The following is a 23271-nucleotide window of genomic DNA, read 5'->3' as shown; positions in this document are numbered from 1 at the left end:
AAAGTTGTCTATAAATGTCTGCCATAACTGTGCTATGTGGGTAACATGTTGCTTTTTTCACTCTTTGATTGTGTTAAATCAAGTTTTATAAGAGACATACCTGCAACATCGCTGGTCCTAACCTGGATGATGTAGGTGGTGAGCTCCACCATTACCTCCTCATCCACCACAGCAGCCATCTCACAGATCATGGTCCTCTTGGGTCCGCGTGTCTTGGACAGCCACTCCTCATAAGTAAAGACAGATACCTCCTCTGTAGTCAGGTTACGCATGATCACCTGGAAGCACAGTGTTAGCTTTTAATGTTCTTGTTAAAAGTCTCTTTTAAAAAAATCTGGCATTTTGCTTAGGTCCCATTGAGGTCAAAAATTTATTTTGCAAAAGAGCTCTGGCCAAGAAAGAGCAGCAGCACAAACAAGTTAATCACAGTTAAAAAAAAAAAAAAGGAAAAGAATTACAATAAAAACAGCTTCAGACAATCTAAGAATTCAACCAAAATTAAATAAAGTAACTAAAAGCAGTAAAAGGTCAGTGAATGCATCTCCAGGTCTTTCAAAATGGATTTAAAAAGAATTAGAAGAGATAAGGTTTTGATATTATAAGGTGTTTTTAGACTGTTCTGCAAACACAGGGGATGGTGAATGTGTACAAATCCTGAGAGTGCAATGCATAACACACACAGGTTGTTGTGTGTGTGCTCATAACACACTCTACCTGTGTGTTATGAACTAACAAAAACAATTACAGGTTGCCAGGTCAGGCCATTCACAGTTTTGACTCAGAGGCTTAAAGTCAGTTATAAAGCAAAGGGGGCGTGGTAAACTGAATCACGCATATGCAATATCTATGCAGTGACATGCAAAGATCTCCATAATCTAACATACAGTAGGAATCACATGTAATTTTTAAAGTGGAAAGCAAGTTTCATCTGCAAATAGAGTTTAGATGAGGTTTCAAGTCAAAGATTAGTCAATTAAAATAGTTAAATTAGTTAGTGATCCATCTGGTTGGATTACTGAAGGAAGATTATGAGAGCTGTTTTTACTTTTAAAGAACTGCATATGTTTGGTTTTGTTTGTATTAAGAGAAAGTTTCAGCTTAGACAAACTATGAGAATAAAAGTACATTGTAAGGACTCAACACCTTGTACAAGTGTTGATGCACAAGAGTGAATAACCATATAATCAGAATAGACATGGTAATTTGCATCTGTTGCAGCATCAGTTTGGAATCAGCTACCAGCCAAAGCACAAAAAGAAAATCACTTTTATTATAATTGGTTTACAGGATAAAGTATAGTATTCACTAAAACCTAGCTGTCATTTGAGGTGATGTTATGTTAAGCTGCAATAATTGCTGTTGGGAATATACAGTATGTGATGCCAAAATATCATTAGATATTATTAGATTTTGTGATGGCATGACATGAGGTACAATTTTAAAAGATCAACATAGTCCTTGAAATCTAGCTGGAAGGGAACAGTCAGCTGGTGGCAGTAAAATATGAGTCTGACAATGATCCTCTGGTTTTTGACAGCACATTCAATAAAGCTGAAGTAGTTGTAGTTTGGTTCAAAGTGATAGACTGACCAGCTGATTTTTTGCCAAATCTTAAACACTATCTTTCAAAAGCAGTCATATAAAAAAGAAATCACTCCCTCTTGTAATTGTAGGGTTTTACATATCAGTACATAATAATAAAAAAAAAGTAATTTGGTCCTTACAAGGTCTTAAAATCAGGTAAATATTAACTAAAAGGGGAAAATCAGCTTCCAAGCTTTCATGTTATGATATGTATTTAAACCTTACCTGTCTTAAGGTGCTTCTCATAGTCTAACATTTTATTGTTCCACTTGCTAGCCTTGTATTGGTTCTCCTTTCTTCACATTTATATGGGCTGATTACTATGCTGAAAGTCTGCCTGGTGCACTGTTGAGTCCACCTCAATACATGCACCCAGCAATCCATAAAAGCAGCACATCTGCTTGTGATGCTGAACACACATGGCTCTGTGCAGGGTCAAATCAAGGAGATGTTCACAGTCGCTGAGTCTCATGCACAGACAGACCCTGCCTGGTATTGTTTTGGACTGCTTGGCTTCTCTACAGGCATGGTGTCTTTACCAGAGAAGACGTTTACATAGGAAATGTGTTCTAATTCTTCAACACTCTGCCTGAGACTTCTGACTGAAATTGGAGAAGGGTAATGGTGGCGTCCTCACAAGGTCATTTCAAGAGAAAGCCATTTTCTAACTGATGCATGAATGCCATCATTTATAAGCTAAAATATTTATTAAATATAAATAACACCACAAAATGTACTTTCTATGGCAAAAACTCAGGTGTGTGAGTGCATGTCCATTCTATAATATGGTGTGCGTCTGTGATTATGGCATCAACAGCATTGTGAATAAAATGGGTCAATATGCTTTCTTCAAGAGTTCAGGTCCTGCTGTGCATGTATATGTGTGCATGTGCCTGGGTCTTTGTGGGAGAATGAATCATTTACCACCCTCCTGCAGACAGAAATAGATGTGCGAGTCTGAGTGATATAATAGATTGAGTGATCCTGTGACCTACAGCAACCAGTTTCAGGATGAAACCACAAACCTGCTTTGTGCCATTGATTTTAGTGAAAAATATATATTACTTTACTACTTTTAAGCTTGTAGTGTTTCATTTTTTCTTTACAAAAATAAAGAGAGTATGTGCAGGATCAAATGTTTCTAAAGAATTGAATCCGGTCAGCCATTACCCTTTTCTAATATTTTTTTCTATTTTAAGCACATAAACATGTACAGTGTGTGTGTATGCTGGTGTTAGGTAAGGCAAGCTGACCTTGTCAAGAAACCAGTCAGGTCGGCTGCCAGAACCATCAATGCGAAGCCTCATTTTCCTCAGTGGGGCAATGTCATCGATCTCCATGTTGAAAGTGTCTTCCTGACCACGCTCAAACCTGCCATCCACCACAAGCAACATAGAGCTTTTAATCTAGAGCAGTGGTTCCTTTTTCTGCAGGGCCCTCGACAAAAATAATATCAAGTCCTCCCAAATCCTACTAATTAAATGCACCCCAATGCTTACAAAGAAATCTATGAAGAAATGTGCCACAAAATAGTCTTTAGCTTATTAGCTGCTACTTAACTGTAGTTAAAACCATGTCAGCGGCAGTCAGGGAATTTTAAACCAGGAAACTGCAAAGTACTTCAGGAAAGTTGAGCTTTCGATACAGATGCTGCTTTAGTAAAACAACTCTGCTATTTATGAAAGTTATGTCACTAAAGTAAACAACAGGATTTTCTCCATGTTCAGGATGAGAAGATGAGAAATATTCTGAGACATACAACACACTGTGGTATGTCTTCATTACCCACCATTGGCCATTCCCATTACTTGACCATTACCTGGACAAGATACGCCTCACCATATTTTCTTGTCTTTCGGGTATTGGAAATGTTTTTAATTCACCATCATTTGCCCATTGGTACTTTGACAAATTTTTACACGTTTTGCTAGCAATGCAAACAAAATAAGTTTTATTTAGCCTAGCTGCCCCCACCCTGGTATAACTCTGGGCCCCCTCCAGTTTGGGAACCACTGATCTAGCATATGATTTCATATTGTAAACATCAAAGTCAAACTATGAAATGGAAATCAACTTTTTATCCACCTGTCCTCATTCTTCTGCAGCAGCATCTCTTCTGTGCTGCCGTTGGCCCCAAACACAGACATGAAGATTTGGGTGTCTGTTCCTGCATTCTGCACATCTCCTGTAACCACCGTCACCTCATAGATAGTCTGACGATGAAAAGATTAGAAATATAACTCATGTTTTAATTGCAAATCCATCTCCCACAAGCAGAGTTCCAATGAACCTGGGATACTTGTTTATTTTACAGATGATGAACCATTATATTCATAGACAAACATGCTGTAAACACACAATGCATATATTTTACTTTAGAATTGTAAAACTTTTGACCATTTCTATTAAGGAGCTATGTAAAGTAACTCTCCAAGAAAAAGAAAAAAAAAAAGAGCCAAATTTCTTGTGAAATAGACTTTTATTTCTAGCAATGCTTTTAGTTATAATTCCAGTGGAAAACATTAAAGTTTCCTGTAGCAATGCAGAATATTATTTGCAAATCATCCGTTTCAGCGGATAAATGCTTTAAAATAAAAAAAACTGGCAAAAAGTTAAAGTTATCTTGGCTTGTGATAAATTCCAGGGTTGTCACCAGGAGTGCACCATCCATTATCTCGATAAAGTAGGATCAAGTTTACAGTTTTACTTAAAAATGTTAAAGTACATAGTTTTAATGCATTTTTTTTTATTCTTTTTTATAATAGTTGGAAGAAAACTGGGATATTGGATATTGGCCAAATTACATTATCTTTAATCTTCAGCTGCTTTTTATTATGTAAAGGCTTCCACTGGTATCTTTTATGAAGGTGCAAATAAATTAATAATAATAAGTGAGTTGCAGTCATTTAGTCTACAAGTAACTGTGCCATGTGGCTTCTGTTTGCGTCAATTTGTCCTCATTTACATACCTTCCGGGAGATAGAAATGGCCTCAGCATCTAGCACGTTGAATACTCTAGCAGTCAGTCCATCTCCTCGATCTTTGGCCAGCCAGCACTTGCAAGCAAAGATATATTTGACCCCTTTGGTTGGCACAGCAACAGCCAGCTCATCAACAAGCCAGCAGCTCTCCGGAGTGGCCCCATCATGGCCGAGCTGAAGAAGAGTAATAATTATTTAATGTAACAAGGGTGTATTTTTCTGCATGTTTATGTGTATGAATACTAAAAGATTCTCACTGAACATTTATAAACTTCACTCTTGACTCACCTCCACCTTTTTGATCTCCCCCACATCTGAACCTTGGCACTCAAAGCTCTCAAGAGAGTCAGCCTCAAAGCCCGTCCTCCCATCCGGCATGTCCAGCCACAGCCTTTCCGTCTGGATTTGATTGACCCCGATAATGATCACATAAGCCCTGCTGGTGGTGCCTGCATCGCGCTCCATTCCAGTGCAGATGGTGATGTGGTATGGTATGACTGCACAGGAAGAGGACTCCAATTATTCATCAATTCAAGTGTGTGATTTTGTAATTAATAACAAACATTCACAGAGCAGTTGATGAAGATTTCTAATATTTCTTACTTGGTAGTTCCATTTCTTCCTCTTTCTTCTTCTTGTTCTTCTTATTCATGTTACTGTCAACGCTCTTCACTGTCAGTGCTGAGTTCTTTTTACTATACAGACTCTCTCTAACTCCTTCATAACCCTAAAAAATAACAAGACATGTTTGGTGACACACACATCAACACTAGCTACTACAAAGTTGCAATGTGTGGTAATTAAATCTGAAAAGGTCAGTGCACGTGTATTTTCATCTAACAGGAGCACATTGTTCGAAAGGTATGGCAACACTGTGGGCAGGAAGCTTGTTTTACACTCTTTAAAGGTGCAGGTTTGCACTGAAATCATGTGTGAAAAGAGCCGTTACATGAAAGCAAAGTTTTACTGCTGAGTGAGAGGGAACTAACTTCCCTGAGCAGTCTGGGTTTTACAGAAATAGAGCATATAACCTTTTTCTAAAATACATATTTCTGATATGAATTCAAATCTGTGCCAAGAAAATATTGATATTTGATTGACTCCGACTATTCTGAGTAGTATATTTTACCTTGACATAGAATACTCTTTCAATGCGTCTGTCCTCCCTCTTCCTGGAGAGCCAGCGTTCACATAAAAAGAGGAAGACCTCCTCTGTATCAGCGTCAAAAACCTCCACCTGGTCCAAATACCAGTCAGGACTCACCATGCTATTATCATGGCGGATTTTAATCTTGTAAACCTGGCCAAGGTCAACTGCCTCTATTGTAAACTTATCCACCTAGGAGGAAAAGCCATTGAGGTAGCATAAACATTATAATCATCCTTCATGTTGCATTTGCTGTTTTTTGCTTCAATTAAAACAGGGAACAAGAGTAAAAATAGAGATGAAATAGATCCACAAACTGTAAAGTCCCTTACAGATCCTCGTTCAAACTTGTTGCTATTTGTCTCTGACTTGCTCAGCTTTCTCTCTCCAGTGTCCCCCAGATCCCCATAAATTGTGAGGAAGACGTTGGCGTCAGTGCCGGCTCCATAAACATCCCCTGTCATCACCGACACGTTGTATGTGTGAGCTGAAGTAAAGACAATAACACAGGTAAGAACAAGAGGATAAGTTTGAGGCTGTTGTAGAAAAACTGAGTGAATAGAGAGCATTTTCTTTTGGTTTATGGGTTTTAAAATAATTCTCAGAAAGGCCAAGAACAACACATACTCTCCAGGGCATCTTCCACCTCAACCTCAGTCACTTTAAGACTGCCATCTCTTGAAAGTTTCTCTGTGATGATGTCGGAGGGCACCAGCTCTCTTATTGTCTCTCCATCATCCTCTGATTTGGCAAGCCAGCACTCACAAGGGAAGATGACAGTTTCTGAACCCTACAAAGAGAGAAGCACGTTAATCCTCTGATACAATCTTTGCTTTTGTGTCTTAGAGGTAAAAGGGGAACAAAGAGGTGAAGAAAAAGTCATGCTTTTGCCTGAGCTTTAGCTCAGTGTGAGGGATCATAAGGAGACCACAGTGCTGGAACGTAACTGCTCGTTACTCAGGAGAACATCTCCACCTGCTGATCAAAACTGGAGCTGGATGTGAGTGAGAAGAGGCAGACAAAAACACAAAAAGAAATCAGCTGCTTCATCAAATATTAGGACTTTATTTTATTTTATTTTTTTTAAAGAAGGAATTTCAGGGATCAAAATCAGGCATCAGGTTAGGGATTTTAATATGACCTAGTGTTGAGTTTGTACAGCTTCCTGCACCATTTTATGAAGAAACCCAGGAGCAAATATTGTACTTTTCATTTTACTAGATTTACTTGATGGTTTTATTCACTTTTTACAGTGTAGGATTTTACAGGCAAAACATAAGATTCCTGTACAAATTATAATGTCTGTTGTCTGGATCAACTAAAAATAATCCATGACTTAACATACTTCTAAATGGGAAAATGTTTTTTTTTCCCCATTTGGTGGCAATGTTTTATATGTTTTTAGCCAAGTAAATTCTCCACAACACTACGTAAATCCTCTGCAGAGAGTACCTTTCCCTTTCTGAGCAGACGTCTGATCTCCACTCTGTCCAGGTGCCAGCCTGGGTTGACACCACGGTTGTCATGACCAATACGGGTTTTCTCAATTACATCCCCCACATCCTCTAGCTGCAAAGAGAACAGAACACGTTGTTAATTTATCAGCACATTCTCCACAGTAAATATAAAAGCAGTAATTAAAACTTGATGAAAGCACCTCAATCACTTTTTATGGTTTACTTCATTATAATTTTTGTACCTCAACAATAAACATATCCTCAGCTCCTCTCTCAAAGTACATTCTCCTTTCTCTTTTATTGACACACAGAGACTTCTGTTGGGTGCACACTGCATTTCTTCCATACAGGACAATGAAGACATCAGCATCTGTTCCAGCTCCAAATACATCACTCGTAAAGGTTTTAATCTCATAGGGAACAACTAGAAAACAAAAGAAGGATTGAAAGCATTTCAGCGCATCAAATGTCAAATATTTCAAGTATAAAAGTGACTGCAACACTGTGAATTACATGGTGTGTAAAGCTCTGTCTGAAGAGGATTAGGGAACAGATCCCTGATGATGGCTCCATCATCCTCGCCTTTGTCCAACCAACGGCCGCAGGGGAAGCGCAGCTTCTTTCCCAGAGATTGGGCATCAATCTCCACCCAATCAAGGAACCAGCCTGCTGATCCTCCTCCTAAAACATTAATGCAAATCACCATAATCACATGGTGTAGGATACTTACAAATTATGTAAGTATCCTACAAGTATTTCTGTTTTAGTCACTATAAAAGCCAGAACTGTGTCTGAATGTACCGCAGTTGTCTTGTCCAATGCGTAGTTTTTTAAGGGGTCCGATGTCTACAGCTTCCACGGTAAACTCATCAATCATACCCCGCTCAAACTTGTTCTTATGAGTCTTTGAAGCCTTCAGGTTAATAAGCCCTGCAAAAAAATTACAACACAGAAGGACTTCATATTTAAGTACACATATAATCAGAATAACAGAGAATATTGGTCTGCAATATTACCTGTATCATCCTTAGTGCCATACAGGATCATAAAGACATTAGCATCTGTTCCTGCATACTTCTTATCACCAGTTTTTATCTTCACTGTGTATGTTGTTGACATAGCTATAAATAAAAATAAGCCAGAGTTCATGAAGGTCACTGGTCACTTTGCTACTTCATAACACCTTTCTCTGGACGGCTATAATGTTCCTCTCACCCTTCTGTTCCAAACCAAGTGTAGCTTCAGAGTCTTCTTCATCATCATCCCCCATCTTCATGAAAGCTTCATCTACAGGGACCAGCTCCCTAGCAAGCTGTCCATCATCTTCATCAACAGCCAGCCAGCGTTTACATGGAAAAAAGTACCTAAAAAAAGTATAATGTAAATGCTATGAATGATACACCTAGGAATACAAAAAACATAGTCAAATTTATTTTATTTTGTTTTCCTTGAACTGTTGGAGCATGAAGTACTGTTTAAAACCACATGGTGGCACTCTAAAGACATTAAATGCAAACGTTATGATGTAAGCTGATATTATTCTTTAAACTTAGTGGATGTTCATCACTCAATAAATCCTAAATATCTTTCATCTGACACATTATTGTAATCATTCTTTAAAAAAATAAAATTAAGGGGAATTTGTGCAAAGATGATCTAAATTAATAAATGACAGCTCCTTGTCTCTTGTTGCCTCTAACATCTTTCTGACTCACGTTGTGTCATCTTTGTTGTCTATAATCTCCACTCTATCCAAAAACCAGCCAGCACTAGCCTGGGTGTTGTCATGCCGGATCCGCAGCTTCTTCAAGACCCCCAAATCAACCGCTGTGATGTTGAAAATATCATCCTACACACACAAACAAAGCAAAATGGGTCAGTGACACGAGGAACACAGAACAAATCTACTCAGTCTTTAATTAAACCCAAAAAATACCTGAGATAAAACATTTGTTTTGATAATGATTCCAACTAAAAAAAACAAAGATAGCAAACTTAACTAACCAAACTTTTTAAAGTGATTTTGCACCTCTGTGTTAAATGTAAATAAAAAGTGACCACAATGATTTGAATATCTCGCAAATCAATGTTCTATCACATGTTGAAACTGAGACATTATAATGTTTCATGAATTAAACATGTTTAAAAAAGTAAGGGCAGGACCATGTTTACAACTAAGTGGTATCCCCTATTCTTTCAATAACAGTATGTAAACATATGGGCCCTCTTTTGTTTTGTCTAGGATTTTAGTATCTCAACAGAACTGGGTCTTTGTCATATTTTGCATTTCACAATGTGTCAGTGATGGGTTAGTTTTGTAATCACTAATGCTGATATTTCACATGTGCTCCATTTACATAACCGTACCATTTGGTATGTGAATGGTGAACTAAGAACAAACCAAATGAGCTTCGGTCCAAACAAGATGATAGTGTTTCTGGATCATGTTCACATATGGCTTCCTGTTTGTATGAGAGAGCTTTGACCTACATTTGTGGACAGCACAACAAGTTGTGTTCACAGAAAAGAATTTCTGGAGGTGTATCTGATCCCATGTACTGAATTTCATGACTGAACCACAAGGGGAAAATATTTATTGTCTATGCACATTGGTTTCCTGGGGTTGTGTGACCCTAGCAACCAGAGATACAATTTCTCTTACATTTTTCATAAAGCATAACATTAAATCTGATGCTTTAGAAGTGCTGGGTGACATGTTTACTTGTGATAGGGATCACTGTCCTAACTCCAGCCCCTTCTGTGAATAAGCAGATTCCCAAAAATGCTCAACTATTTCTTCAACAAACGGTTAAATTAAGATTCAAAGTTTACCTGGCCTTTCTCAAATTTGTTTAGGTTGTTAGATTTCCTGAGATGTCGTTCACCTGTGTCACCAATCTCTCCATAGATATCGATGAAGACATTGGCATCAGTCCCTGCCCCCCACATAGTTCCAGTGAACACATGGACTTCATATGAGTTCACTATAAGGAAATCACAGATAATCATCAGTGACATTATAACAACAAATTTGATGCCTTTTGCCTGATTTCACATTGCTTCAGAATGTCATCATTAAAACATCGCCTTGCCGCCTCAAGTTATCAGCGGGTAAACACAGCACATTCATGCTCTACTTACTTTCTAATTCTTCATTGTCCTCAGTGAGCAACTCCACCACAATCTCCCCATCCTCCTCGTCTCTGGCCAGCCAGCGGTTACAAGGGAAAGTAAATGTCTCCACTACTTCCTGCAGCTCCTCGATTATCTCCACCTCCTCCTCTTCTTCCTTCTTCTTCTTTTTCTTATCTTTCTTCTTGTCTTTTTTGGATGGCTCCTCTTTTTTCACCTCAACCTGCACCATAGCCATCGTCAGTCTCTTGACGTCCACTGTCTCCAAAAACCAGCCGTCTCCAATACCCTTCCCATCGTGGTAGATACGGATCTTATAGATTTTGCCGACATCCAAAGCTTCAATCTGGGGTGTAGTGAGGGGACAGTAGTCAAAGCAGGGACTTTCCAAAAGATGCTGATATAGAACAAACCTTATAGTACAGACCTTGAATATTTCAGTGGTGCCACGTTCATAATTGTTGGAGCGGCTTTTCAAGTTGAGAACTTCAGTCTTTCCTTCCTCTCCATAAATCTGACAGAAGACATTAGCATTGGTTCCTGCTGCACGCAGATCCCCTGTGACCACTGTTACTTCATAGTTGATTACTGTTATAGAGAATTATGAGAAAAAGAAAGATAATATAGACAAATGGTCTGTACTTATGTAGTGCTTTTACCCAATGCACTGTACACAGACGTCACACTTACCCATTCACACACACATTCACAAACTGATGGCAGTAGCTGCCATGCAAGGCGCTCAACCATGACCCATCAGGAGCAATTAGGGGTTCGGTGTCTTGCTCAGGGACACCTCGACACGAGCTCGATGGGCCGGGATCGAACCAGCAACCCTTGGGCTACAGGACGACCACTCTACCCACTGAGCCATGCCGCCCCCAATGAGACAAGACAAACATGTTCCAACTCATAATCGCTTTTGTCTGTATTTAAACTGGAGAATTCAAATAGTATTTTTTTTTTTATATATTCAACATTTACATTTTTCAATGTCCAACGTTTCACTGGGATATATTTCCACCTCCACTTTTCCATCAGCTTCATCTTTGCAGAGCCAGCGATGGCTGGGGAACATGTACTGCTTCCCATGAACATGAACAGAGATCTGCACGCTGTCCAGAAACCATCCAGCCCGCAAGCCCTCATTTGTGTGACCAATGAGTAGACGGTTGATCTACAAACACAGAAACACAAATAATATACAGTCAGGACATACAAACAGGCATCAGTGCCTGTGTTCTCTGTGACAGTATATGCATTGTTAAAGAACTTGCCAGTCCGATGTCAAAAGTTTCAAGGATGAAGATGTCAGTGCGTCCTGTCTCAAAGTAGTTCCTGAGGTCATTGTCAGAGACAGCCAGTATCACCTTGTCAGTATCACCCTTCTCCCCATACAGCTTGACAAACACTTTGGAGTCTGAGCTGGCCCCATTTACACTACCTGTCTTGATCGCTATGTGGTAGTTGACATCTGAGGATGATTAGTTATTTTAATGTTATTGACTTATCTAACTTATTATTGCTTGGCAACTTCTTGGTTTAAAATGTTTATATACTTACTAAACAGACGCACGCCATCTCCAGCTGGAACTAACTCACGGACAATTTGTCCATCATCTTCGTTACGGTCCAACCACCTGGAGAAAACACAGAGGGATTCGCCAGCTCTCATTCTAAAGCAGTAAAATCAATCTTCCTGCTAAATAAACATCCAGGAAACTTAAAGTAGCTGATAAGAAGATTAACTTTACAACCGAGTAATGATCAAGGATTGGGACTAATGGTATTGTGAGGTCAGCGATTTAACAAACTGAACCTAAAGCAGACAAAAACGTTTGAAACTTTTACATTTTAAATGGTCAGGAAACTGGTACGTAATAGATATGATTGATGTAAAGGAATGACAAAATGAAAATGACAAAAAGAAAGTTAGCAAAAAACGTAATAGGAGCTAATGAGCTTTCCCCTATTAACAAGACTGACAGGATAAGGCTTATTCCAGAAGTAACACTGCACTCCAGCCTTGTGGTTTGACTCCAGTTACAGCAGGAGAGAGCTGTGTGGCCACATGTATTTAGTGCCCATTTGTAAAGGCAAACCATCCATCAGTTGCTCCATCAGTTCCCTAACTACTTAAACATGTGCCATCTGAGAGCTAGCATGCCCAGACATGGCCAGTTTACCTGGCTTGAGAAGGTTTAGAGCTGTTGGGATCATTTTGTTCATCTGTCTGTGGCTGGATGGTTTCAGACCAGAGAATAAAGAGGGAAATTAAACTTCCATAGTCCAAAAGTCCATGGCATCATGTACTGAATTTGATCCTTTTAGATGAGTTGCTCTAAATTGCTCTAAAACCACTGCTCTCTCATTTGATCTGGTGAGTCTTTGTAAAGTCTTGGCCTCCTTTCAGATGTTTATACAAGAATCGTTTAGATTTATACTTGACAGAAAAGTATATTTCAAACAAATGCCATTCTGTTATTTAAAGCAGTGGTTCCTAACCTGGGGTCTGGTCTGACCCCCCTTGGGGGTCCCCCAAAAAGCATAGGGGGCCCCAGAGTCTTTGAACATTCAGAGCCATTGTGATTAGAGTCCACACATTGTCCTTATTTAAAGAAAAAAAAAGTAAGGCTATATGTTATTAATTTCATTTTGGCTTTATGGAAGGACAAGACTCAGCCAGAATACATTATTTATGGTGAGAATCTCACTTTTAAAAGCATTAAACCAAACATGGTTTCAGTACAGGGTGGGGGCAGGGGGTCCACAGCTTTTTAGTACTTGCTTGAAGGGGGTCCTCAAGAAAAATAGGTTGGAAACCACAGATTTAAAGTGTAGAGAAAGGGATTACCTTACCTAAAACAGGGAAATTCAATGGCCAAAGACTCTGGTTGGCCCTCCTCCCGGACCATCACCTTATCAAGAAACCAACCACAGCCTCCACCCCGGCCATCATGACCTACTCGCACTCTGCGCACCTGACCCACTGTGACCGATTCAATGAGAAACTCATCATGCTGAGAAGGGCGAGAGAGACAACTGAGTAAAGACGGTTGCTGTGCTTTAAACAAACAATATTAAATATGTTGTGTATTTCTTTTTGAATAATGATTTACTTACATTTCCCTTTTCAAACTTGTTTACATTATTTTTGCTCATAAACATGAGACGCTCCCCTGTGTCACCCAGGTCACCGATTATATTGAGGAAGACGCTGGCATCGGTGCCACTGCCACTGACATTGCCAGTACAGATTGTTACACGATACTTTATCACTAAATAAAAGAAAGAGACAATGATCCATGTTACCCTTAGCAACTACATTTAGTCAGTAGCCTACTAACTGACCTGATTATTGTAAGGTCTCAGATGTCTTTCTTACAGGGAAGTGGCTCATCAATGAGTTTTCCTGTAGCTGGAAGTTCTCTTATAATCTCATTGTCATCTTCATTGATGTCCAGCCAGCGTCCACATTCAAAAGAATATTTGTCCATGGTTAGCGTCTTGAGCAGAGTTACCTGCAAAAAGTCACAGCTTCATGTGACTTCACACAGATAATCATCTGCACCTTTTTGTCGTTTAATAAAGACTGCAGAAATTAGTTTAAATCCATTTTCAAAGACAGTTTATAACACCTCTGAGCACAGAGTTTTAGCTTAAATGCTAACATAATGCTACAGTGACAATGCTAATGAGCTATTTGTTAACATTTATAATGTTTACCGTTATTATGTCCTGAGTATATCACAATAAAACCTGTTAGTAAGTAGGTTATACAAAGCACAGTGGAGGCTGACATGAATATTATTTATGATAGTTGCTCAGCAATCAGTGTTTGTGATTAAACTGGAAGATGAAAACTTAACACAATTCATTTCATAGACGTTAACAGGTTTTTACTGATAATGACAAATATTAATGGGACTAAAGAAGAAGAACTGAAATCTCCACAGGCCGTTGCATTTGCCCTACCGGCATCTGTGATGCCAAATTTAAAGGCAAACCCTCCAACAGCCAAATATGTTGCAGTCTTGTTTAAAATACCACATCGATCCTCCACCTTGCCATTTACAGTTAGAGAATAGGACTTTTGTCTCTTGAGCTATTTGCATTGCAGCATGCTTTACCCAAAATCTAAAGCGTAAGACTAGACATTAAATGGGTATTTAGCAAGCTACTTGAAAGAGACTATGCCAACTCAGGCAGACACAGCAGACACTCACCTTTGCTAAATGCCAGCCAGCAAATGGATGTCTCTTCTCGTGCCAGATCCGTACTTTCTGCAGCTTTCCTATGTCTGGCATTTCAATCTAGAGTGATCCAAAAAGTAAAAAAAAAGATCAAAGATCTCTTAGTAGTTAAGTGTAAACTAATGTTGCAAATAACCAATAAAAGAGGGTGTCCTGTACTCAGTTTAACAGCTGATTCAAACCTTACCACAAACTTATCAATTTGCCCCTGTTCAAAACTGTCTGAGTTGTTTTCCAGTTTGATCTCATCAGACTTTCCCATCTCTCCATAGATTTGCAAAAATACCTGGGCATCTGTGCCTGCCCCCTTTATATCTGAGGTCCAAATCCACAGGGACCATGGGTACTCTAGAGAGGACAAACAAAGAAGATGTGACTTGGATTTTTTTTCTACACATAATATAATTGTGAATTGCTGTTTTTTAATTGAGTAGTAAAGGACTTAGTTAAATAAAGGAAAAAATAAAAGATGCTCACTTTTCTGTTTTTTCTGCCTTAGAGAAACCATCTCATACAGCTCCCTTTCAATCAGTCCATCCCCCTCGTCCTCATCCAGCCACATCCCACATGGAAATGTCTGCTCAATGCCCGTGAATGGACAGTATATTACCACCTGGGAGAGAAAAAGAGTCCTCGATGAATGAATATTGTTTTTAGAATCACTCTTTAACTAAAAAGAAATGAGTTGTACCTTTTCACAGTACCACCCAGCACCTACAGCACCATTGTCATGCCCAATGGTGACCCTGCTGAGAGGGCTGATAAGTTCACAAATCTCCACATTGAAAATGTCTATGAGACCACGTTCAAAAGCACCGCCTTCAAGAAAAACTTTGCCACTGTTTTTTAGGCCCTTGGAGCCATGCATGACCATGTGGATCTTAGAGTTGGTCCCCGCACCTCTTATATCTCCAGTCATCACTTGCACATTGTATACAATGCCTAGTTAAAGAAAAAAAGATTAAACAGACATTAAGACAAAATGTGTGTTTTAAATAGAACTTTAATGGCTTGTTTTCTCACCCATTGGCTGCATAGATCCAACCAACACATCTCTTTGTATTTTGCCATCGTCCTCATCCATGGCCATCCAGCGATTGACTGGAAACTCATATATTTCTTTATTTCCCATGTCATCAATCACCACCTGCAGGAAAAGAGGCACTATCAGGACAGTTTTGTTTGTTTGTTTGTTTTTTATATCAATATGAAGACTACTGTATGTGCTGTCTGTACATGCCTTATCTAGAAACCACCCAGCTGATGAGCCTCTGTTATTGTGGCCAATAGTGATTTTTCTCAGCCTCCCCAGGTTAGGAGCCTCTATTGTAAACTTGTCCTCTGATCCACGTTCAAAGTTGTCTTTGTCACTGTCCAGTCTTCTCTCTCCTAATATAACAAACATATAGTTTCTGAATGAGGATGTTGCTGCAGTCTTTAAATGTCCTTAATTCCATAAACAAGAATCATGGGTTTTTGATCAATAGCCAATTAATTACCAAGAATTCCACTCTTAATAGTTGTACTGATTTAATTTTATTTTTTTATGATATGTATGTATATATATATATATATATATATATATATACTTTTAAAACTTCTCTTCTCACGTCTCTACTTTTCTAAACTGTATAACATTATATTATTGTACACATCATAAAAATGATTAATAATGAGAAAAGATCACAACCACACTACCTGTGTCACCATTTTCTCCAAAGATATTCAGAAAGACATCAGCATCAGTACCACTTCCCTTCATATCAGCAGTGAACACACTCACAAGATATTTATTCACTGCAAGACATGAGATATAACACATTAAATCAAGAACTAAATGATGTATGTATAACACCTACCAAAAAAGGGTTTAAAAATACTGGGTGTCATTAATAATAAAGATAAGCAATCAGTTTCAAATGGAATTTTCTATTTCATTCTGAAGGTCTCTTGCAAATTTACACTGTGTGATGGCTTCCATGTTAAATATTTATTACATAGGATGTCTGTTTGTGAAAGAGCTTTATTGCTCCAACCGCTCCCTTGAGGTACAATGTCTTCACAATGCTCTTCTTAATTGACTGTAGGTGCTAAGATGTTGGATCATATTGCATCAGGGGATACAAAGACTGGTTTTACCTGAGGATTACACTCTGAAGGCATTCAATTACAACCTGAAATAGCAGGATAAAGGTGGCAGACTATCAAACACTGTGTTGCTTTGCCCAGATACATAGTATCCCCATCGTCTGTTTTACTTAAAAGAAAAGACTCACATCTGTTCATTGTTTGTGAATATGTTTCAAAAGATATGATTCTACTTGGATTCATCAATTAGGTAGTCAAGGTGTATGTTTAAATGGCTTGTAGAATTTATAATCTAATACTCTCAATCACACTAGTTAATCTAAAATCTGGTGGATTCATTTTGAAGTTTAATCAGTTTATTGTAGCTGTTCTGAACTTTTTGTGCGTGCTTTGGATTATGTCTTTGTCTCGGAGTGACCTACATTTTGGGACATCCATGGGGTTCATGCTGCCCAGCAAGTCCCTGACAAACAGGTTGTCCCCCTCCTCCCGACTCAGCCAGTTGTTGCAGGCAAAATAGAAGCGCAGATGGGGCCGGTTCATGTCGGTCACCACCACCCTGTCCAAGAACCAGCTGGCACTCATCCCAGTGTTGTCATGCTCAATCCTATTGAAATCAACAAAGTGAGAGCGTGACATGAATTCACCTTGCAGGAAATCCTAAATGAGCTTGTCACATCAGTTAACCTTTTTTTGCTTGTTTGTTGGTCTGTTTCTTGTTAGCAATTTTTGATAAGTACTACACAACAATGGGAATTGTGTTTAAGCTCTGCAGCTCATGCAAATCAGAAATGTCACAGAGACTCAGTGAGATGGGCTACGACAAGAGTATGAGTAATGCAATCCATTTCAAAGAAGCTGTCATATTGAATGTGGACAGATATGTTGCTACAGGCTCCTACGAACTTCAGGCTAGGTGTCACAAATGATCAGCATCAAGGTTAATAGTCTGCACCGAGTGAAAAGACTTTGCATTTCTGATTATATATTTTACATGCATAACAGCTCAATGTAACAACTGAAGCATTATAGAAGCATGATTATTTTGTAAGTTCAACTTAGGGTTTTATTGTCCTTTGAAAGGTCAAGAATAGCCGGGAACAGTTGTTGAGATTTGCATGTCAGAGACCTCTTTCATCTTATGACACTGTGAAAAGAGAATACATGCACTATGATTGCTCTTACTCCTGCAGAGCTCCTAATTTCTCAGCTACTGTGCAGCACTGCTATTTTTAGAAAAGTCTGGCTCTTAAATCTTTGCTTATTTTCCTGTCTATATTAAATGCCTGTGATGCAACCCGTCCTCCTCTAGAGTTAGACACTAACTCACAACAACAGATGGGGCTTAACCTTCTGTCACTGGATGAAATCCTTTGATGGGCAGCAGTGCAAGCTGGGAAAAAATGAAAAAAAGTATTTGTGTGTGTGAGTCTTTGTAAGCTGCTGTTATCCTGATTGTGTATACCTAAAGCATGAACTGTGATGATGTCAGTGGCCTGTAATTGTGCATTCTGTGTGTTTGCTCCATTGACGGAAACAATAAAGGGACATATCAGATTACTTTATATGTCTATATATACGCATAAATGACCACAGATCACAAGCTGAGAGGAATTAAAATGAAATCTGTTACACAATACCTCAGTTTATTTAGAGGCCCCACATTGTATGTTTTGATGCGGAAAACATCAGTCTTGTTTTTCTCAAATGCAGTCCGGCTTCTGGAAATTGAAGAGATTAGGAAAAAATTAGAATTTTTTTGTTGTTGTTTTTTCTCTATTTAATCAACACATAATAGTCCTGACAGAAAGAAGCAGAAATTAGGAACAGTATATGGCATCCCTGGACTGATCCGGCTTAGGGTACCCTTGTGGTCTCATGGCAGTGGTATAATCTGAAACCTTCCTGACGCTCTGCCACTTCATCACGTACTCTTACTCCTCCTTCCTAATAGCACCATACTTCTACCCCTGGCAGAGATGAGCTCAGGATGTGAGCACATTAGACCCCCTGTGCCAAAGACTGCGAATCAGACACCCACATTTTCATTTACACAGAGTACATGCCTTCATGTGTGACCCACATCTCCATCTGTTCTCCTTCTGCAATATTCAGGCTGCAGATTGGGCCGAAGATTGCATGATTAAGGTGCAAAGTGTCACATACTGCATGAACTGACAAATAGTGTCCAACACACATGAATACATGCCCTCATTCTCTATGTTAAATCACCTTCAAGAGAATGATGGGGAGATTTATTTATTATGTTAAAGGAAACCACTGCAAACTTTGGAATTCATGTAATTTGAACGTTTTATAATTACAGTGAATTTCCAAAGACTTGCATTTTTATTCTGCCTCGATTTTTCAATCGGGCAAATATGCTTGGAGACATAGAAACCCTCCCTTACCTGTATCATCGGTGATCACACAATACAGGCAGGACATAATGTATATTGGAGTAAGGTGAAACTCCTTACTGTGTGATTATTATATGACAAAAAGATGTATTAACATCTGTGTGTGTGATATGTCATCAAGCGAGCTACAAAACAGTCACACAGCATGGAGATACTGAATACAAGGCATGTTGATGCTGACTGAAGTGGATGAATGGGACCACCACAAGGTGTGGGTGACATGGTCCAGAGTGGCTGACAATAAGTTGGTATATCCTATACACTGCACAGGTAACCCTATCTGTCAATCAATGTGTGCAGAGATAAAAGGAGCCTACTTCTGAAAAGATCCCATGAGAGTCATTTGATCATCTGCATAAATGACATCGTGGTCTTCTTTCATTTCTTTCTAAATGGAAAAGAAGACCGGCCATGTCACATAGTTCCTCCTTACTCCAGATATTCTGAGTCCGACACTTTATACAACTGTATGAAGGAGAAATTCCTGCTTCACAAGTAATGTCATTTTCTATGTAAATGCTAGTAGACGGCTTTGTATGCAGTCATGGAAATTAATAGTGTGCAAATTAATTTTTTCTTGACTCATGGTCAAGAAAAAGGTTAATGTTGAAGAGGAATTCCTCACATACAGCTTTATATCCACAATGCAGACCAACACAAGGACAGAATCATAACCATCCTTATGTAGATTGATTACAAAATACCTCTTTGATGTGCTGAAGGATCAGAGAAGAATAGAAAAGATTAATTGACAATTACTGACTCAAAAAAATGACTAAACTCTTTAAACTCGCTGGTTATATAAACTGAAGTAGAATACATTAAATATGACAAGGAAAAAAAGAGCATAGACTAATGCTTAGACTTGATTTTAAAAACAATAACATGAAGGCTTTTAAACTCACTTGCTTGCCAGGTGAACCTTCGGCGAGACACCAAAATCTCCAAAAAGAGTAACAAACACATTGGCGTCTGTCCCAGCTCCTTTCACATCCCCTGTGACTGTAACTACTTCATATACTGAAAGACAAAGGAGACTGGATTTAAAATACAGAAAGAGAAATGAGAACTTAATAATACTGCAAGAAACAATACTGAAACAATTAATCAGGTTTCATTATGTCTAACAGGGACAAATTTCAAGAACAATAACGAACAAAAGTCTCATCCTGAGACAGTGTCCTATAATCCATAAAAAAGAATAGGGAGCATTATGTTTCCCTGCATGCACGGCTGCCAGGGAATTCAATGCAGCGAATCTGCAGTGAATCCATGTCTGGCATGATACACCAGCCAAAGCTCTCTCATGTTTCAGATGCATCTCTTCATCCAAGAATGACACCAGTTTGTAACATGTGTCTTAGCTTGTCTTCTAGGGTGTATGGATCTTAAGAATTAGCCATTAAAAGTACACAATTTCACAGAGTTCAGGATTATGATGAGAAAGCCTGGTGATTGTTGTTGTCAGAGGATACTCTTACACTGTCACATACTTTGATTAATAAATACAAGTGTTTAATATTCTCTTCTTTCCCTAAACAAAGAAACTGTAAATTTTGAAGAGTATTTCTAAGTTTCACACCAGTGTTGCGGCAACATTAAATCTTCAGAGAGAGACTTGTCAGCACTAGCTGTCAGCTCTGTAGCTTGGCTTATATAATTGAAACTCTATAGTCCTGCTGCATTACTCTGAACTTAAACACCTCTGTCTTGTTGTTATGTGACTGTGAATGTTATGAAGACTTGATGGGTATGAGTGGGATTTTTTGTTCAGACTTATAAAAACTATAAACAAAGAATAAGAGAGATAGAGTCCAGTCATTGTGATGGGCTAGAAGAGTCTCTTCGTAAATGCAGATTCAGTTCAAATGTCATCAAAGAGGTTGTAATGTATGTAAAGTAGTGGATACATACATTAATAACACAAGGACAACCTAAAATCATTCTGTAGATAAGGAAATGAGGCTTCATGATGAGCAATTTGACTGAATTTGATCCAACAGGGGCACAGATGTCTAATTACCAGAGAGCTGAGCTATTAAAACCAGGTTAAAGAGAAAGAAGACACCTGATAAAATCTGAAAGAGAATGGCATGGTAAAACTGAGTCTTGCTAAACTTATCAGTGTCCTGAGACCTGAATAAGTCAGTGAGGTTATTTAGACATGTACACAGATGTGTTTTACAGCAGCTGGTGCAATACTACTTAATGTTCTTCCCAAAGCTGCAGAGTAAGTGAGAACAAAAAAATTCTGATGTTTTTTCAGGTTATGAAAATAATTATATGGACTAAAAGAAATGTCTACTAAGCACTCTCTCAGCACATGAGAGGGTGATGTTACGTGTTTAGGGGAAAGATTATCATTCAAAAATGATAATGTGGGGATTTAATTTCAAGTTAATATAAGAAACAGAAACATAAAATTATATATTTAATGTAAATTTTCCTAACTGTAAATGTGATCTAAAGATGAAAAGAATTTAAGCTTAAGTAAACTTTAAAATTATAATTACAGTAGTCAAATTGTGAAAAAAAATGGGCTGCACGGTGGTGTGGTGGTTAGCACCGCAGCCTCACAGCTCGGCTGGGGGGAGGTTCGAACCTTGGGGGTGGTGGCCTTTCTGTGTGGAGTTTGCGTGTTCTCCCCGTGTATGCGTGGGTTCTCTCCGGGTTCTCCGGCTTCCTCCCACCATCCAAAGACATGCATGTTAGGTTAACTGGACACTCTAAATTCTCCCTAGGAGTGAGTGTGTGTGTGCATGGTTGTTTGTCCATCTGTGTTGGCCCTGCGACAGACTGGTGACCTGTCCAGGGTGTACCCTGCCTCTCACCTGTTAAAATGCTGGGATAGGCTCCAGCTCACCTGCGACCCGAAATGGAATAAGCGGTCAAGATAATGGATGGAAATTGTGAAAATAAAATTAACATAATTATAAAATATCTACTTATTTTTGCATATTTGTTCTCAATAAACATGTTTACAGGAAGAAATAATTCTTAATGTACATAACTAAAGAAGTACCGACTCTGAGCATTTTATTATTATATACTAGTATATTCTTGATTTTAAGAAGAGCATGTAGCAACAATTTATTTAGACCATAAATAAGAATTATTTTTAGAGCAAAAATGAATACAAAAATGTGGTTATTCTGTTTCCTGCTGTTTCAGGGCCTGTGATCTGCTTTAAGAATACTGTGTTTGGCTCCAAGCCCTCTTTGTGGCCCTGACGGTGCTCCCAGCCCCTGTGACTGGACGGCACCCAGCACCTGTCTGCCCCTGCTCCTCTGTTTAGCTCCATTCAAGTGGAACATAACTAAGCTTTCACCCAGCACAATCACAGAGGGATTCCCCAGCTTGCTCCCAGTCAGAGCCCAGGGAGCTGAAGAAATTCTTCTTTAAAGTCCCAGTAGAAATGAAGTTTTTCCTGAATATGAACTCAAAAAGGAGCTTGTGAGGCCTCTGTCTGTGCTATAGTGTTTTGCCCTTACCTTTCTTTTTGAAGTACTCATCTTCGTATCCATCAGAGGAATCTGTGTGGTAGTTAAATAGCTCATTCTGGTAAATTGCAGCATAGTCGATCTGTTTAATTTTGGACTTTTTCTTTTTCTTTTTATCTTCATCACTGTCTGCAGATCCCTTCTTTGCCTTCTTCTTTTTCTTTTTCTTTGAATCCTCTTCTTCCTGCTCCTCAATTAAAGGCTCCTCATCATCATCACTGTGAGCTTTTTTTTTCTTCTTGCCATCTTTAGACTTTTTATCTTTAGACCCCATCTCCTCCGCTCCCTCTGGGTTCGATGATTTCTTCTTCTTTTGTTTGGACTTTTCCTGCTTGACTCTCTGTGTCACATCCTCTTTGAGCTTCTCAGATTTCTCTTTTTTGGGTTTGTTTGTGGGTTCATTATTGTTCTGCTCACCTTCACAGTCATTGCTTGCAATCACAGCACCAGCTTCAGCATTATCATCTGGTTTCTTTTTTCTCTTTTTCTCTTTCACCTTATCCCCTTCTTTTCCGTTATTCTCTTTCTCTGTGGGCTTCTCAGAGTGCTCTGCGCTCTTGTGTTTCTTACGACTCCTCTCTTTTTTTGTGGTGTCCCCATGAGTTGAACCATTGCTCCTCTCTTTTATATTTGGCTCACTTTCCTCCACTTCGTCATCAACCTCCTCGGTTTCTTCAGTAGCTGCGGATTTTTTCTGTTTCAACGACAT

General features: G+C 38.8%; 2 protein-coding genes across 2 annotated transcripts in view; one reads left to right on the top strand and one right to left on the bottom strand.

Annotated features, from left to right (window-relative positions):
• rnf165a (ring finger protein 165a) overlaps positions 1-2353 on the top strand; it is a 22526-nt gene extending 20173 nt beyond the window's left edge. The window contains exon 9 of the transcript XR_006008515.1: positions 2342-2353. The gene's annotated coding sequence lies outside the window, so the exon portion shown is untranslated. The remainder of the gene's footprint in view (positions 1-2341) is intronic.
• Positions 1-23271, bottom strand: part of LOC121630332 (lipoxygenase homology domain-containing protein 1-like) — a 27380-nt gene extending 4109 nt beyond the window's left edge. Inside the window, exons 1-36 of the mRNA XM_041970579.1 lie at positions 22554-23271; positions 19968-20082; positions 18283-18363; positions 17065-17249; positions 16253-16351; positions 15795-15943; positions 15578-15701; positions 15246-15496; positions 15032-15167; positions 14742-14902; positions 14528-14614; positions 13687-13822; positions 13425-13579; positions 13161-13321; positions 11865-11941; positions 11579-11775; positions 11286-11478; positions 10729-10889; positions 10311-10647; positions 10002-10153; positions 8885-9018; positions 8385-8533; positions 8186-8290; positions 7971-8099; positions 7683-7850; positions 7412-7593; positions 7165-7281; positions 6340-6502; positions 6045-6199; positions 5695-5904; positions 5169-5292; positions 4854-5062; positions 4554-4739; positions 3670-3797; positions 2838-2955; positions 101-278 (exon numbers count right to left, since the gene is read on the bottom strand). Of these exons, the coding sequence (XP_041826513.1) occupies positions 101-278; positions 2838-2955; positions 3670-3797; positions 4554-4739; positions 4854-5062; positions 5169-5292; positions 5695-5904; positions 6045-6199; positions 6340-6502; positions 7165-7281; positions 7412-7593; positions 7683-7850; positions 7971-8099; positions 8186-8290; positions 8385-8533; positions 8885-9018; positions 10002-10153; positions 10311-10647; positions 10729-10889; positions 11286-11478; positions 11579-11775; positions 11865-11941; positions 13161-13321; positions 13425-13579; positions 13687-13822; positions 14528-14614; positions 14742-14902; positions 15032-15167; positions 15246-15496; positions 15578-15701; positions 15795-15943; positions 16253-16351; positions 17065-17249; positions 18283-18363; positions 19968-20082; positions 22554-23271 (6130 nt within the window). The remainder of the gene's footprint in view (positions 1-100; positions 279-2837; positions 2956-3669; positions 3798-4553; positions 4740-4853; positions 5063-5168; positions 5293-5694; positions 5905-6044; positions 6200-6339; positions 6503-7164; positions 7282-7411; positions 7594-7682; positions 7851-7970; positions 8100-8185; positions 8291-8384; positions 8534-8884; positions 9019-10001; positions 10154-10310; positions 10648-10728; positions 10890-11285; positions 11479-11578; positions 11776-11864; positions 11942-13160; positions 13322-13424; positions 13580-13686; positions 13823-14527; positions 14615-14741; positions 14903-15031; positions 15168-15245; positions 15497-15577; positions 15702-15794; positions 15944-16252; positions 16352-17064; positions 17250-18282; positions 18364-19967; positions 20083-22553) is intronic.

Source organism: Melanotaenia boesemani, chromosome 19 (assembly GCF_017639745.1).
Source record: "Melanotaenia boesemani isolate fMelBoe1 chromosome 19, fMelBoe1.pri, whole genome shotgun sequence".
Classification (NCBI taxonomy): domain Eukaryota; kingdom Metazoa; phylum Chordata; class Actinopteri; order Atheriniformes; family Melanotaeniidae; genus Melanotaenia; species Melanotaenia boesemani.
Note: the sequence above shows the minus strand (reverse complement) of the source record. Positions and strands in the feature narration are given on the sequence as shown.